General features: G+C 43.3%; 1 protein-coding gene across 3 annotated transcripts; it reads right to left on the bottom strand.

Moving 5' to 3' along the window:
* Positions 1 to 9,054: 9,054 nt before the first annotated feature.
* On the bottom strand, positions 9,055 to 13,361 carry LOC144218913 (membrane-spanning 4-domains subfamily A member 4A-like). Of its 3 annotated transcripts, none has more exons than XM_077748908.1 (7): positions 13,312 to 13,361; positions 11,983 to 12,145; positions 11,429 to 11,557; positions 11,178 to 11,234; positions 10,639 to 10,770; positions 9,725 to 9,823; positions 9,055 to 9,300 (listed from the first exon to the last, which is right to left on the bottom strand). In XM_077748908.1, the coding sequence occupies exons 1-7, from the start codon at positions 13,317 to 13,319 to the stop codon at positions 9,226 to 9,228; spliced, it is 663 nt and encodes a 220-aa protein (XP_077605034.1). In that variant the 5' UTR covers positions 13,320 to 13,361; the 3' UTR covers positions 9,055 to 9,225. The 3 variants fall into 3 exon arrangements, with proteins under 3 accessions (XP_077605034.1, XP_077605033.1, XP_077605035.1); XM_077748907.1 differs by lacking the exon at positions 13,312 to 13,361 and adding an exon at positions 13,119 to 13,248; XM_077748909.1 differs by lacking the exons at positions 11,178 to 11,234; positions 13,312 to 13,361 and adding an exon at positions 13,119 to 13,248.
* Between the last annotated feature and the right edge of the window lie 1,276 nt (positions 13,362 to 14,637).

Raw genomic sequence — 14,637 nt, 5'->3', positions numbered from 1 at the left:
GCACGTTATTGACTCTCTAAGAGAATGAGAAGTGGAAATTAGCTTGTGCAACTAAGAGATGGCAAATGCTACTTTTAAATCTTCTGTGTTCCTCAGTGCAGATGAGGTACCCGGGAAGGTTCCCCTTTTAGGGCCTAATCTGATTATGTCAGATGAGTATATAAGATTGTTTCACTCTCGTGAGCAAATCATGCCATCCATCAGCTACAAACTATTTCACAACCAAGTAAACAGGGCATACTAATCTTCTAAGATATCTTCTATCTTTGGGCTGTCCCTTGAACCAGGCCTGCTTTCAGCATTGATCTTTTATAGAGTTTTCAAGATACAACAACAACTCAATTAAAAGTACAACAAACCATTAATCAGAGATCCCAGCGAGTTACAGCTAAATTTTTAATTAATTATCTATCTAAAATAGGAAACGTTTTCAAAATGAAAATTGCTAGAGGAAAAAAGTCAAAACAAAACAAAACAAAACCAAAGGGCTATTTCTGAAGACCTATCATTCTGGAAATCAAATGACATTTCCTTAAGAAATAATGAATAATATTATTGAGTGCCAAGATTCATCCTAAGGGTTTCAAATCTATTAAATGAATCAATCCTCACAACTCTTATTAGAGTTGTGCCTATAAACAATGCTTTTATCAGTTCGGAACAAGAAATCTAGAGAAGTCAAGTGCCTGGCACAAAATACGCAGAGAGTAGAAAATGGTGTGATGAGGGTAGACCCTGAAACAGATATATGGAAGTCTAACTCCTTACACGTAATAGAAATTCATTTCTCAGGCACACAATAATTCACACTGGGCACCCCTGGCCAGAGGCTGCTCTGGCCCAGGTTGTGACCCAGTGACCCTGCCTTCTTCCATTTGGTCTTCACCATTCCTTAGAGCCCTGTTTGTATGTGTAGTAAACTGTAAGGAAGACACAACAAAGGAGGCCACCACGGAAGTCCATGCACCAGACCTGTCAGTAATGTTCCAGGATGTGGTCTCAGAACAGAACTACCTGCAGAGGATGCTAAAAGGTAGTTAACTCTGTGTCCAGAATGGAGAGCAAAATCGATTCCAGGCAAGAACAAGTTTTCTCCGCCATCTGTAATTCTAGTGGCAAAATTACCCACTGGCATTTTTCCCATCTCAAAACATACTTACTCTTCTCATCAAAAGAAATAGCTCCACCCAGTCAATGTACTCGTCTCGAAAACTGGGACCTTTGGGTATATGTAGTCTGCTTCATCTGTTCCGGCCATGATTCCTCACAGTCAGAGTCCTGTGAATTAAAAACAGCAGCAACAACAAAAAAATCCGTGTATTTTCCATCACCCCTGACTCTAATTCATGTATATTCAAGGGTGGGAAACCACAATTCCAAAAAGAGGAATGGAAAACATGCACATGTCCTTGGTCTACAATAATAATGGAACTCTGTAGGGTCAGTGTCATGACCACTCCCTATGCCGTCAGTTAACAGTGTGGAATGAGCTTCTGGTCCATTGTCTCTTGGGCCCTGGCTTAAGTGTGGGCTGGATACAAACCCAATCAGTCTGGCTCCGATCCTATTACAGGAGACAAATAACAGGCACGTATGTATATTGATCTCAGGAATGATTTGCTCTGAGATAAAAAAAAAAAAAAGGACCTGTCACCTGCCTTATGAGAATACAAAAAACAGATAATATATCTACGCACATTAGATATGTGCAGAGATGAGAAGAGGCCAGTTGAATATGCAAAGACTATCTGTAAGGAAATAGTGTTCTCCTGTGACTAATCTCATTTTCCTTCCTCAATTTTTAGTCAAGCCTGACTTTCTCTTAAGTCCTGCAATTAAAGGTACACACACGGAAGCAGTGGAGAAGGACTTTTAAAAGAATGAGCCCTGGAATCAGCTGCTAATGCAGTTAACCTGTGATCTTGGAAAATTCCTTATTATCTCCATGGCGTCTAGAAGAAGACAATAGTGGACCTGTATCAGAAGGCTGTTTTGAGGAAAAATGAGGTTTTTGTCTACAAGGTACATTTTGTCTGCAAGGTACTTTATATATACATCTACCAAGCCTGGCATACGCTACCAGCTCAGTGAGTATTAGCCAATATTCTATCGACCTGATACTAACTCCCTATTTTGCCCTAGTCTCTGCTTTATTTAAATTCCTATTAAAATACATATGAGCTGAAACATCATGTGAAGTGAAAGAAACCAGACGTATTGTGTGACTCCATGCATATGAAGTATGCAGAACAGGTAAACTCGCACAGACCACGTGGATTGGTGGTTGTCAGGGCCTGAGGGTGGGGAGGAATGGGGGAGAAACTACTTCCTGGGTACATGGTTTTATTGTGCAGTGACATAACCAGGTAGAGGTGAAGGCTCTGTGGCATTGTGAATATAGTAAATGCCACTGAACTTTTCAATTTAACATGGTTACGTTTATGTGAATTTTGCTTCAGTAAATTGAAAAAAAAAACACCACAGTATGGGCTTGGTTAGAAGTTGCTCTTGGATTCGATACTGGAGAAGACATGAAAGGAAACATTGATGGATGATGGAGCCTTCCCAGATGGTGGCCCTTCGTCCTCCCTGGAAGGGGGGAAGGGAGGTGGGGGGAGGGGGAGGAGTCCAAGCATCTGAAGTCATGCCTACAGGCTCACACATCCCTGCACTGCACCAGCACAAGAACACGCCCAGGCATTGCTCAAATCTGTGCCTCCTGGTTCTCCCAGTATGAATTCCTTGGTTTTGCCATTTCACCCTCTCCCTTTCTATCTTGAACCCCCAATCTGGCCTCAGCTGTCATCTTTGGGGATTTGCATTCTTGCTTGGCATGCTTCTCCCTGACCCAGGCTCAGCTTCTAACATGGTCTGTTCGTGCCATCCAGTGACCAAAGTTGTTAGCTCCGCCTACCGGAATTTTTCTTTCTTTCTTTCTTTCTTTCTTTCTTTCTTTCTTTCTTCCTTTCTTCCTTTCTTCCTTTCTTCCTTTCTTTCTTCCTTTCTAGCAGAAAGTCTGGATGAAAACAGGAAGTTAGGGAAGACCCAGGTTAATGCAATGATTTCTCATTCTTTTACTACATCTGTTTTAAGATTTTTAAAAAATGTTTTTAATGTTTATTCATTTTTGAGACACAAGAGAGACAGCGCAAGTGGAGAAGGGGAGAGAGGAAAACCCAGCATGCAAAGCAGGCTCCACGTTCTGAGCTGTCAGGACAGAGCCCGACGCGGGCCTCCAACCCACGAACCATAAGATCATGACCTGAGCCGAAGGCAGATGCTTAACCGACTCAGCCATCCAGGAGCCCCTGTTTTAAGATTTATTGACATAAACTTCTGGCTTGTGTCTCCACTATGCAATATAGTCTTTGGATCCTGTGTCTTGGCAGGGCCTCTCCAGCCATTTTTAATTCTATGCTATAATAAATGTTTCCAGTTTCTAACCAGGGACTATTTAGGCCCATGAAACCTCCCTATCTGGATGGTGGCTTCCTGACCACATCACTTGTTTCTGCTGGAGAGTCACCTTTACCAAATTCCTAAACTGAAACCCTTATTTCATATTTGGCTCAAGGCCCTGCTAAGTCCCTGATGCCTCTACCATTAGCTTTTCAAGACATTGCCTTTCTTTTTCTTTTTTTTTAATTTTATTTACTTTTGAGAGAGAGCAGGGAAAAGGCAGAGAGAACGAGAGAGAGAGAGAGAGAGAGAATCCTAAGCAACCTCTGCACTGTCAGTGCAAAGCCTGACATGGGGCTCAAACTCACAAACCATGAGATCATGACCTGAGCCAAAGTCAAGAGTCAGATGTTTAACCAGCTGAGCTACCCAGGTGCTCAAAGACATCACCTCTCTTAACTCTTGAATGCCCCAGGCACTGAGAAGCATTTTCTTCCCACATCTCTGTCCACAGAGGCATATGCTATAGAGATTCGTATGTATTTCAGTTCATCTCCTTTGTAGAAGCACCTTTTAACAGGTGCTTAAGTTGTGCCTTCCTTCTCTGACACAGAGAGGCTAGCAGGATGTGTTCACCAGAAGGCCTTCCCTTAGAGACTTAACACCAACCTTTCTCCAGCATGTTTCTTCAGGAAATAGTAAATGTCTATCAGCCTACCTACTATTGGTATACTCTTTAGAAATGTACAGATGTGGGGCACCTGGGTGGCTCAGTCAGTTAAGCATCCGATTTTGGCTCAGGTCATGATCTCATGGTTCGTGGGTTCGAGCCCCGCGTCAGGCTGTGTGCTGACTGCCAGCTCAGAGCCTGGAGCCTGTTTTAAATTCTGTATCTCCCTCTCTCTCTGACCCTCCCCTGCTCATGCTGTCTCTCTCTCTCAGAAATAGATTTTTTAAAACATTTTAAAAAAAAGAAATGCACAGATGTAATCTTTTTTAAATTTTATTTTAGAGACAGAAAGTGCACGAGAGAGAGAGAGGCAGAGGGGGAGAGAGAGAGAGAGAGAGAGAGAATCCCAAGCAGGCTCCATGTTCAGCACAGAGCCTGACATGGGGTTCAATCCCACGACCCTGGGATCATGACCTGAGCCAAAATAGAGTCAGATGCTCAACCCACGGAGCCACCCAGGCACCCCCATAATCCTTGAGTATGACTCTTGAGCCTCTGTACAAGGCTTGGGGTTTCAAATTCAGTAGATGGCACTATTCTGGTTGCTTCTCAGGGCACATTCCTCTTGGGTGCCTTCCCAGACCAGAAACTGCTCATTTGAATTACAAGCTCACTAGTGCTTCAGAAGACACAGAAGATTGTTCTGAGCTGCAGGATAGAATAATTTTCTCCTCCTCACTGTGTAAAACCTGCTGGGGAACACTTTTCCTCCTGCGACAGCTGAAATCCTACTGTCTTTGTTGACATGTTTAGTTCGTTTCTTTACTGACAAATCCCTCCCATGGGTTTACTGTGATGGTTACTGTTATATCAACTTGGCTGGACCACAGTACCCAATTATTTGGTCAAACCGTCATCCTAGATGTTTCTGTGATGGTATTTTTTAGAGGAGATTCACCTTTAAGTTGGTGGACTTGATACCCTCCCTAATGTGGGTAGGCCTCATCCAAGCAGTTGAAAGCCTTAATAGAAAGAAGACTGACNGGAGGGGAGGGATGGGCATGGAGGAGGACACTTGTGGGGATGAGCACTGAGTGTTATGTGGAAACTAATTTGACAATAAACTATTTGTAAAAAAAAATCATTGGAGCAGTGGAAGTGGAAAATAAATAAATAAATAAATAAAATGCTAAAAAAAAAAAAAAAGAAAGAAGACTGACTTTGCAAGAGAAAGCAGCAGACTGCCTTTGGACTCAAAATGCAACATCTGTTCTTCCCTGGGCTGGATCTCCAAACTACTGGCCTACCCTGCAGATTTTGGACTTGTGAGCCTTGCTAATCATGTGAGCCAGCTCTTTAAAATAAATCTCTCTCTCCTCTTTTGATAGATGGAGAGGTACACTGATACATAGAGAGATACAGAAATAGTTATAGGTATCTCCTATTGGTTCTAATATGGTTTCTAGATATAACTAGTCACCAAGGGACCATGATATTGTAAGTGGGATGGCTATCTGAGAAGAAACCCCTTCTATGGGGCAGCAAAAAGGTAATTCCAACCTCCATGTCCCTGTAAGAAGTTACCATCTGCATGCATTGTCCTGCGACCCAAAATAGTAGTTCTATTATCTTTTTAGTGGTCTGGACTTGAGTGCCAAGTATTGAGATTTGAGGGATGTCCAATAAATATTATTTATCTTCCTTCATCATGTCTCTAACCTCTTGAAAAGTAATAGAGTAAAACAGAAGAAGATCAAAAAGTCTGACAATGGTAGATGTGGCTTATAACTGGTGGCTTCTTGATTTCCCAAGAGTGGGTCTCAGAATGACACAACCATGCAAAGTCATGGCAGGGCTGACCCTACACAGGCTGACTCTGCTGTCACCTGCAGCAGCCCGTTCTTCCAGAGGGAGCAGGGACTCTCTACGTGATGCCTGATTCCTCCTCTCAGTTGTAACAAACTGCTTCTTCCTTTCTGTGGAAGTAGGAAGTGATGGATAAGAAAAAGCTAGAAATTTTGCTCTGGTGGAGCTCTCCCCCCACCCGGAGGGAAACACCCTTGGAGGAGAAAGCAACCCTCCAGCCACATCCCATCCCCTAATAGTTACCCCTGTTCTATAGATGAGAGAAATCAGATTTAGCAAGGATAAGATATACTGCTCTAAGGGGAGCCTGAGTGGCTCAGTTAGTTGAGCATCCAACTCTTGGGTTCGGCTTAGATTATGGTCTCACAGTTCACGAGTTCGAGCCCCGCGTAGGGCTCTACCATGTAAAGCGTGCTCTGAGTTCTCTCTCATACTCTCTCTGTCCTTCCCTTTCTCTCTCCCCCTCTAAAAATAAATAAATAAACTTAAAAAAAAAAATCTACTGCTGTAAAAAATCTACTACTACCACTCATAAGTAGTTTGACTATAGTTCACGCCTGAGTCTATCTAATGTGGGGGAATCTATCCCTGCACTATTCTTTATAAAACAACACTGGATTTTCATAGGAAAGAGAGAACCCCCTTTGACATGCTTTATGCCAGTGAAATGTGAGCTGAGACATTAAAGGAGCTGGTATTGCAAATAGCCACATTGATTCTCATAAGAATCATGGCCTGGTGGTTTACAGAAAAAGATTCTTGTAACTGGATTAACTGAAAGAAATGAAACAAAACAAAAAAAGAAAAATAACGAGGAGATCTCAAACTTTAATTATTGGGTAGGCCTAATTATCATTTTCAGAAATAATCGGAATCCCCTCTCTCCATGGTCTGGACATCTCCCCATGACGATAGACCATATGTGCCATTACTCTACTTCCTCTGACAGGTGTGTCCCTCCTTGTTCTACTTAGGGCCCCTTGCTCACTTCACCCATCATAGACCCATTGAGGTTGCCACATGGAGTTGTGATTCATTAATTTTCACTGCTTTATAATGTTCCTAAGTGTGTATATATTCTCCTCTCTCCCTTTCTCCGTATGTATGTGTGTGTGTGTGTGTGTGTGTCCATTTATTTATTTGTTCATATCACCATGCTTATGTAAACAATGTTTACATTGTTTCAATTGTTTGCTATCACTATCCTTCCTTTAAGATACCCTTGCGGTGCCTGACTCCCAGTCTACATGAGTACAAGTGTACTCTTGGGTCTATGTCTAGGAGTGCAAGAACTGGTTCTTAGGAAATGCAGTATGTAACCTTATAAGAAAACTTAAAATGTTTTCCAGAGTGTTTTTTAAAAAAATCAAATGCCTCCTTCAAAATAAAGAGTAAATATTCACATTGGGCTACATGTTAGCCAAGAGCTAGGTTCCCTAGTTGGTTGGAAGTTGTGCCCCATTATGGACCTGATTGACATTTCTCTGAAGACTGATAAGACGGATTTTCTTGTGCTTCTTTGTTATTTGCATGTTCTATTCTATGAAGTCCTGTTAATATTTTTTGGCCCTTTTCTAAGTTTGTTTTTTAAATTGGTTTGTTGCAATCTGTAAAGATTCTGCACATTGATTCTGTTGATGTTTTGTGTGTTACAGTTATACTCTAAGAAGTTACTTCTTGATTTTTTACTCTCTTTGTATTTGTTTTTAATTGAAAAATTAAGTTTGCCCTGACTGTATAAAACACATTTCAGGCAAGTCTTGTGCACCTTTTTGAGAAAATTTTCTGTGCTTCAACATAGTAATATATCATTCTACACTGCCTTATAGCCTTTTAGTGGTTTTCTTTTCTAAATTAATCCATTATTCATGTGGAATTGCTCTATTTTATGATGTGAGTTATGGGTCCAATTTTCCTTTACCTCCCCCTTAAATCACATAAGACTATTGGTCCAGCATCACTGGTTTAAATGATTATGTTTTTCTCACAGTGTATATCTGTATCATCCATCATTTGTTAACTGGAAGACAAGCCAGTGTCTCCTCAAACAGGATGAGTGAGGATTGCTTAGTAAAGGGATGTTTGCATCTCACTTTAAAACTGGGAGATTCTGGGGCAGCTAGGTGGTCATTAAGCATCTGACTTTGGCTCAGGTCATGATCTTAGAGCTTGTGAGTTTGAGTACCACATCACGTGAGCCCAAACCCTGTGTCAGGTGAGCTCAAGCCCCGTGTTAGACAAGCGTGGGCCTGCTTCAGGTGAGCACGGGCCCCACGTCAGGTAGAAACAAACACAAGCCCTGTTTCATGTAAACATGAGCCCTGCTTCAGGTGAGCCCTGCTTTTCTCTCTCTCCCTCTCTGCACACCATGGGATATTCTCTGCCCCTCGTTCACTTGTGCCCTCTCTCTCTCAAAAAAAAAAAAAAAAAGGAAAAGGGAGATTCTCTTGAATTATCTCCTGGACCCAATATAATCACAGTCCTTGGCTCCAGCCCCTTCTTCAAAACCAGGAGTGGTGGGTCAGGCCCTTCTCATGCTGCATCTCTGACTCTTTGATTGTCACATCACTCTCCATGTCCACAACCAGAAAATTTATCTACTTTTAAGAACCCACATGATTCCATCGAGCCCAAGAGACAGTCCAGGATTAGTAATCTTCTTAATTCTTTTTGCAATGTTTGACTCCCATTGACCATGTACCATATTCAGTGGTTCTAGAAATCAGGATCTAAAGAGCTTTGTGGAGGGATTATTCTGAATACCACACGGCCCTTGTCTGAGCGTGTTATCAAGGAACATAGGAACGAAAATATAGGTAATATCCTGCTTGACACCAGCTAAGAATTCATTGGCAGTAGAAATGTCCTGGATCTTCATCCAGTGGTGCAGAATCTAAAAAAACGAGGACACATAGAGCTGTTGGAATGAGAAGTAACCAACATGGACTTCTTTCCTCTGGTGAAAGATCTGGCACGACCTGGACTGATACAAGAAAATCGGAATCAAACAACTCATTTCTATTTAAACAGATTTGGAGATCTTAAAACGACACTATTTCCTGATTCCTTGAAACGTTGGCAGATGGTATGCTGGGAAATCCAAAGAATAATCCACATCAGCAAATAAAAGAAGCCTTTATTATACTGTGTTCTGTCACCACAAGATTCCAAGTATATAAACCTAAGAACTGTCAGACAGATGTATTCTCAGTCTTAGTCTCATGTGGTAAACAGCCAACTGAGGGAGATTAAATAGGTCAAAATGATTGGAAATGCCACACCCCAGGGATCTATTGAAATGCGACCTCATCATATATATGGTCAGGAGAGGGGATGTTGTCGTTATTTGGTAAGAAAACCACCACCTGTGGAAAAATCAGAACATTAGATTCTTACAGTCAACAATAGGGAGAGAAAAGTCATCTCATTTGCTTTAGAAACTGTGTGGTCACTGAGCACTTTCCTTCCGAATCCTGATACTTTGCTGGTCTAGGTTCCTATTCTTGCTTTGACCTTCCTTTCCTTACATCTCTTCAACAACGCCAGAAACGACCTTCATACAAGAAAAAGAGGAGTCTTCGGTGTCTGGGGATAGTTCTTTGGCTCAGTGTGGTTGGCTATTTCCCTCCACTGCTACCTGTACTACTTCCTTTAAGGATTAAGACTTTATACATGGAACAGCATTTTCCCTCTTCTTAACCTTCCCCGCAAAAATAATAGAGGACACACACACACAGAGAAGCAGAGAAGGAGAGAGAGAGAGAACCCATAGAGACCCAAAACACTCACCTTGTTGACAGAACAGGCTGCCCTGCACACAAATATGCAGAGGGACAAAGCAACGCAGCCTTCCACCAGAGACAAGAGCAACATTCCAGTTAGCATGCCCTGGAAAACACACAGAAAACCCCACAAGCTATAGAAGACGGAAAAGCAGATATTGTAAGAAGAAAGAATTGTTGGTGGCATTTCACATCTGTGAGAGTTCATCTCGTCACAACAGGAACCCCTTTCCTTAGCACAGATTCCTGAGTTTTCTCCCAATTCAAATATTTAAAACAAACAACTTGAAAATCGATCTTTGGAATTCCACTCTTTCACGCACAATTCTAGAACGTCAGGTAAGTTTGGGCTTGTCCATACTGATTTTTGGTTGGTTGTTTGCCTGATTCCACCCCACGTTTCATGACCAGGGTAGACTTTTGGGCTTTATACGTCTCCTTCATTCTCTCTGCAGTCGTTCCTTACGACACACGACAGCCTACAGTTAACTCCCTGAACTTCTCCCTCACTCTGGTTGCACCGTGGGATTCAGAATACGAACACACCCTCCCCAGCCATATCAGTTAGGTGTTCAGAATCCCTGAAAATCATGGAGCACCAGGAACACCAGTTTTCCTTTTTCTCTTCAGATGGCTTTTCAAATCAAGAGGAAAGTGCCCCAGGGAGAACTGAATTCTTGCAGAATTTTCCACTCACTGACCACACATCAGGGCCTTCAGACATGAATGGTAACTAAAAAGCTAACTTTTTTACTCAGTACTTCCATCAAGACACAAAGAGTTAGGTCCCATAGCCTTCAGGAGAGTGTCCAGCATCTAAATAAGCGATGGCCGTGGTCAGATCCATAGTAAGAATTTACAGAGAAGATTTTGGAGAAAACCAGTCTATGGATTTTCATGACTGGGACAGGATATACTTACTGTAACTGCAATTTCATAGGGAGAGTTCCACATTATTCCGTAATATATAACTATTTCTTCAAGAAGTATCACACCTACGCCTATGGCTGCTACAGTGGCACTGACTGCATTCATTCCCAGGCTGCCTTGGATCTGAAGAAGAATAAGATCAAGAGAAGAGCTGTTGCAAACCTTTCTCACATTCTTCCCAGGTTAGATATGTCAGTCGGGGACATTCAGCTCATCTGAGTTGAGTTTGGGAATTTACTTGGGGGATCTTCCCCAGTTTAAAGGAGGACCTTCTGGTATAGTTGTGGTTTTGACTCCCTCAGCGAGTGAGTGCCCTCAGCGAGCACGTGGCACATAGCTTATCATGGAGCACAGAGCTGAGCCCATCATTCTTGCCTAAGTGCCACAGAGGAAGCGCTTCTAGGGCCCTCCCAAGAGCACCTCTAGGGTCCTTCTCTAGAGAACCAGCAAGTTCTAGGTGCCTTAGCCTGGTAGCCAAACAGTTCCTTGTTTCACTAGACCTGTCTGAGCCTCAGCAATGAAACACTTACCAAACCCTTGGTTACTTTCCTTCCAGCAGCAATGGACAAGGCTCCCGATATGAAGAACTGACCAAAGAAAGAAAACCCACTCAGAGCTTGCACCATCCCCCTGGCTGCTCCCACTCCCCTACCAGTATTATCTACCCAGTCAGCCCAAGCTTAGGACCTAAACAGCAGTGCATGGACTCTTGAGAGAGAAAGATAAAGGTCTTGCAGGCTCCTGAAACATTTGAAACACTAGAATAATCACTAATACTCACAGAGAAGGGTCCCCATAGGTGATAGCCTATTTTAGTGGTAAAGCAAAATAGAAGTTCACAGTCATTTGGAGGCAAACTGATTGTCACACCCAGGCACAGCATTGTCAGCCCAATCAGGATCTGAGCCACCTGGAGGGTTAGAGACATCCTATGAGGAGCAGCTTCTCAGGAGGAAGACTCTTTCTCAGACCAGTACACAGTAACTTCTTTCCCGCTGCTGAGACCCCAGGCTTGAGGAAGTCCCAGGAAGGTTACGGTCTACATATCAAAATCTTTTTCCTTGTCCAATGCAGGACATTGACTTTAGTCTTAAAGTATTTATTCATGTAATTGCTACCTAAGTAGAGAGATTTTTTTTTTTTTATTCCAATGATGGACAGCTTTACACCATTTCTTCCTGAATCTGTAAGGTCTGTGCACTTCAGGATGATTACGTTCAGTTCATGACCACAATCAATGATCTGGAGAATGGGGATACTGTGAGGAAACCCCAGTCTTGGGTCGGGAAACCTTCCCCTCCCCACAGCCTGCACTCTGGTCTTGGGTCGACTCACCCCTAAGACCTGGGGCTGCCCCTTCAGGAAGAGCAGCAGACTCTTCTGCTGCTGGGAGGGCAAAACCCAGTTACCCGGCCAGTGTGGTTGGGTTATGCTGTCAATCTCAGGAAGGTTTATCATGTAGTCCTGGGCTGTCTCTGCCTCAAATGTCCCTGGGTTGCTGTTGACACCAGGAAAGAAAACACTTCTCAGCATTGATTCACTTTTTTTTAAGGTTTATTTATTTTTGGGAGAGAGAAAGAGACAGAAAGAGAGAGAGAGAGAGAGAGAGAGAGAGAGAGTGCAAGCGGGGTCGGAGCAGATGGAGGGAGGGACAGAAGACCAAAGCAGGCCCATCCTGACAGCAACAATCCCCATGCAGAGCTCATACCCACAAAATGCAACATTTGTGACTTGAGCCAAAGTCAGCCACTCAAGTGACTGAGCCACCCAGGAGCCCCAGCAGCATTGATTCACTTTTAAATATCTTTTTTATTCATTTTTGAGAGAGAGAGACAGAGCATGAGCAGGGGAAGGGTAGAGAGAGAGGGAGACACAGCATCTGAAGCAGACTCCAGGCTCCAAGCTGTCAGCACAGAGCCCGACACAGGCTTCGAACCCACGAATCACCAGATCATGACTTGAGCTGAAGTCGGGCCCTTAACCAACTGAGCCACCCAGACGCCCCAGATTCACTTTTACATATCTTCCTTGTGGGGCGCCTGGGTGGCTCAGTCGGTTGAGCTTTCAGCTCAGGTCATGATCTCACGGTCCATGAGTTCGAGCCCCATGTCAGGCTCTGTGCTGACAGCTCAGAGCCTGGAGATTGCTTTGAGTTCTATGTGTCTCTCTCTCTCTTTCTGTCTCTCCCCTGCTCATGCTCTGTCTCAAAAATAGATAAACATTTAAAAAAAATTTTAATAAATAAATAAAAATCTTCCTTGTTCCATATCAAAATACCAGGAACAGGGGAATTTGTTTCTCGGGCATAACCCAGATTTTTCCTTATATCCTGGTTCCCATTACCTACCCAAGCAGCCAGCTCAGAATAATCTAGATGGAGCTACAGCTGCCTATCTTTGGCAATGTACACACAGTTATTGATCCTAAAGCAGAGAGTCTAAGCCTTGTAAGACTGAAAGCCAGATATTTACCTTCTGCTCATATTCCAGAAGCAAAAGCAACTGCCCACTCACAGCAAGATGTCAAGCAAGATTTTTCCATTCACGAATTTCCTCTAGCTCAACTTACAGAGAGCCCCAGAGTCTTGATGCTTGTGCACCTCCCACCTAGATGCCTTCTCAGAGAGCAAGCATGCGGTAAAGATGAGAAAAGGTTTCTTCCTACCTTTGCATCTCCTCAGTACACACAAATGGGTGATTGTCCCCTCTGGGGTGTGGTCTCTAGTTTACAGGGTTCAAAGACAGTGACCTGCTCTGATGTATGATGCATGAAGAAACCATTGCCCAGAGCCCTGTGTTGGCCATCTGTTTCCTGTGGCTTATCTCAACCTTCCGGACGAGAATCTGTGATGTGCTCAAGCTCGGTAATATATCCCTAAGATAATACTCTAACTCCACTCCTCACACACAAAGATTGTATCGAAGGGCACGTGTGTTCTCAACGCTAGTTCCTCCTCACTGCTGTGTTCCTCTTCAGTACCATGCAGACGTCTGTGCTCGCCAGATCCTCAACGATGGGGACCCACACTGATGGGGTTTTAGAGTGGTGGGGTTTCAGAGCTGTTGGCCAAGAAAGAATCCTTGAGATATCTTCAGTGAAAAAAAAAAAAAAGTTGATTATATTAAAGCATGGGGACAGGACCTGTGGGCAGTAAGAGCTGCCCCAGGACCGGACTGTGCGAAGAGACTGATTATATACTTAGGAGTTGGGGGTGGTAAAGTTAAAAGGAAGTTTCCAAAGGGATTTTCATGTGCTGAAGAAGACTCACAGGATCCTGGAGGCCTAGCTATTGTCAAGCTACAGTTGTTTTTCCCTCTAGCAAAGTATTAATATTAAGACGTTAGGGATTTCCTGGAAGAATATTACACTCTGTCTGCTTCAAGTATTTGTCAACTGGCTGCAGGTTATAAGGACATTTAATTTTATCTGTCACTTTTTCTGCCTTTGTTTCCCATATCGTGCACTACCCTGATTTCTGTAGTAGAAGCTGCATGCAAATTATGAATTTTCATAAGCAAAGGCTTATGTGAAGCCTCTGATGAGGGAGGTTGGGGAAAGCTGAGGGCAAAATACAGGCTGGCATATACTCTCCCTCCCGCCCCTCTCCCCAGGATGGAATACATGTGCTATTCCTCGGACCCTCATGGCTACCCAAGAACAAAGGAAAGGGGGTTAAGTGCTTGCCATGGTCATGTGGGAAACTAAGGTAAATGAAAAATTAAATTATCTTACTGCCTACAGCCCACTGACAAGTCCTTGAAATTGTGAGAGTGACCTCCCCCTAGGAGCTCAGCTGCCTCAAGGATGACACTGCGGAGGCCAAAAGAGAACCTTGGCTTAACATTGTCCCAACTTCAAGGATCCTGTAAGTCTACTTCCTTTATCTCAACTACCCCAGGATATATGCTGGCAACCCTGCTCCACGCTTATGCCCCCCGCCCTCCACATCTGAAAGGTCACATGACTGAGGTTTTATTAAACAGTGATAAA

The sequence above is a fragment of the Crocuta crocuta genome, unplaced genomic scaffold (assembly GCF_008692635.1).
Source record: "Crocuta crocuta isolate KB4526 unplaced genomic scaffold, BGI_CrCroc_1.0 scaffold323, whole genome shotgun sequence".
In the NCBI taxonomy this organism is placed as follows: Eukaryota; Metazoa; Chordata; class Mammalia; order Carnivora; family Hyaenidae; genus Crocuta; species Crocuta crocuta.
This window is presented reverse-complemented; position numbering and strand designations above follow the sequence as displayed.

Excerpts from the sequence above, each read along its gene's own strand:
- LOC144218913 (XM_077748907.1), bottom strand. Across the intron at positions 10,771-11,177 it reads GGAAAGTAACCAAGGGTTTG|ATCCAAGGCAGCCTGGGAAT; the intron begins GTAAGTGTTTCA and ends ATTCTTCTTCAG. Across the intron at positions 9,301-9,724 it reads CAGCCTGTTCTGTCAACAAG|GTGGTGGTTTTCTTACCAAA; the intron begins GTGAGTGTTTTG and ends ATTTTTCCACAG.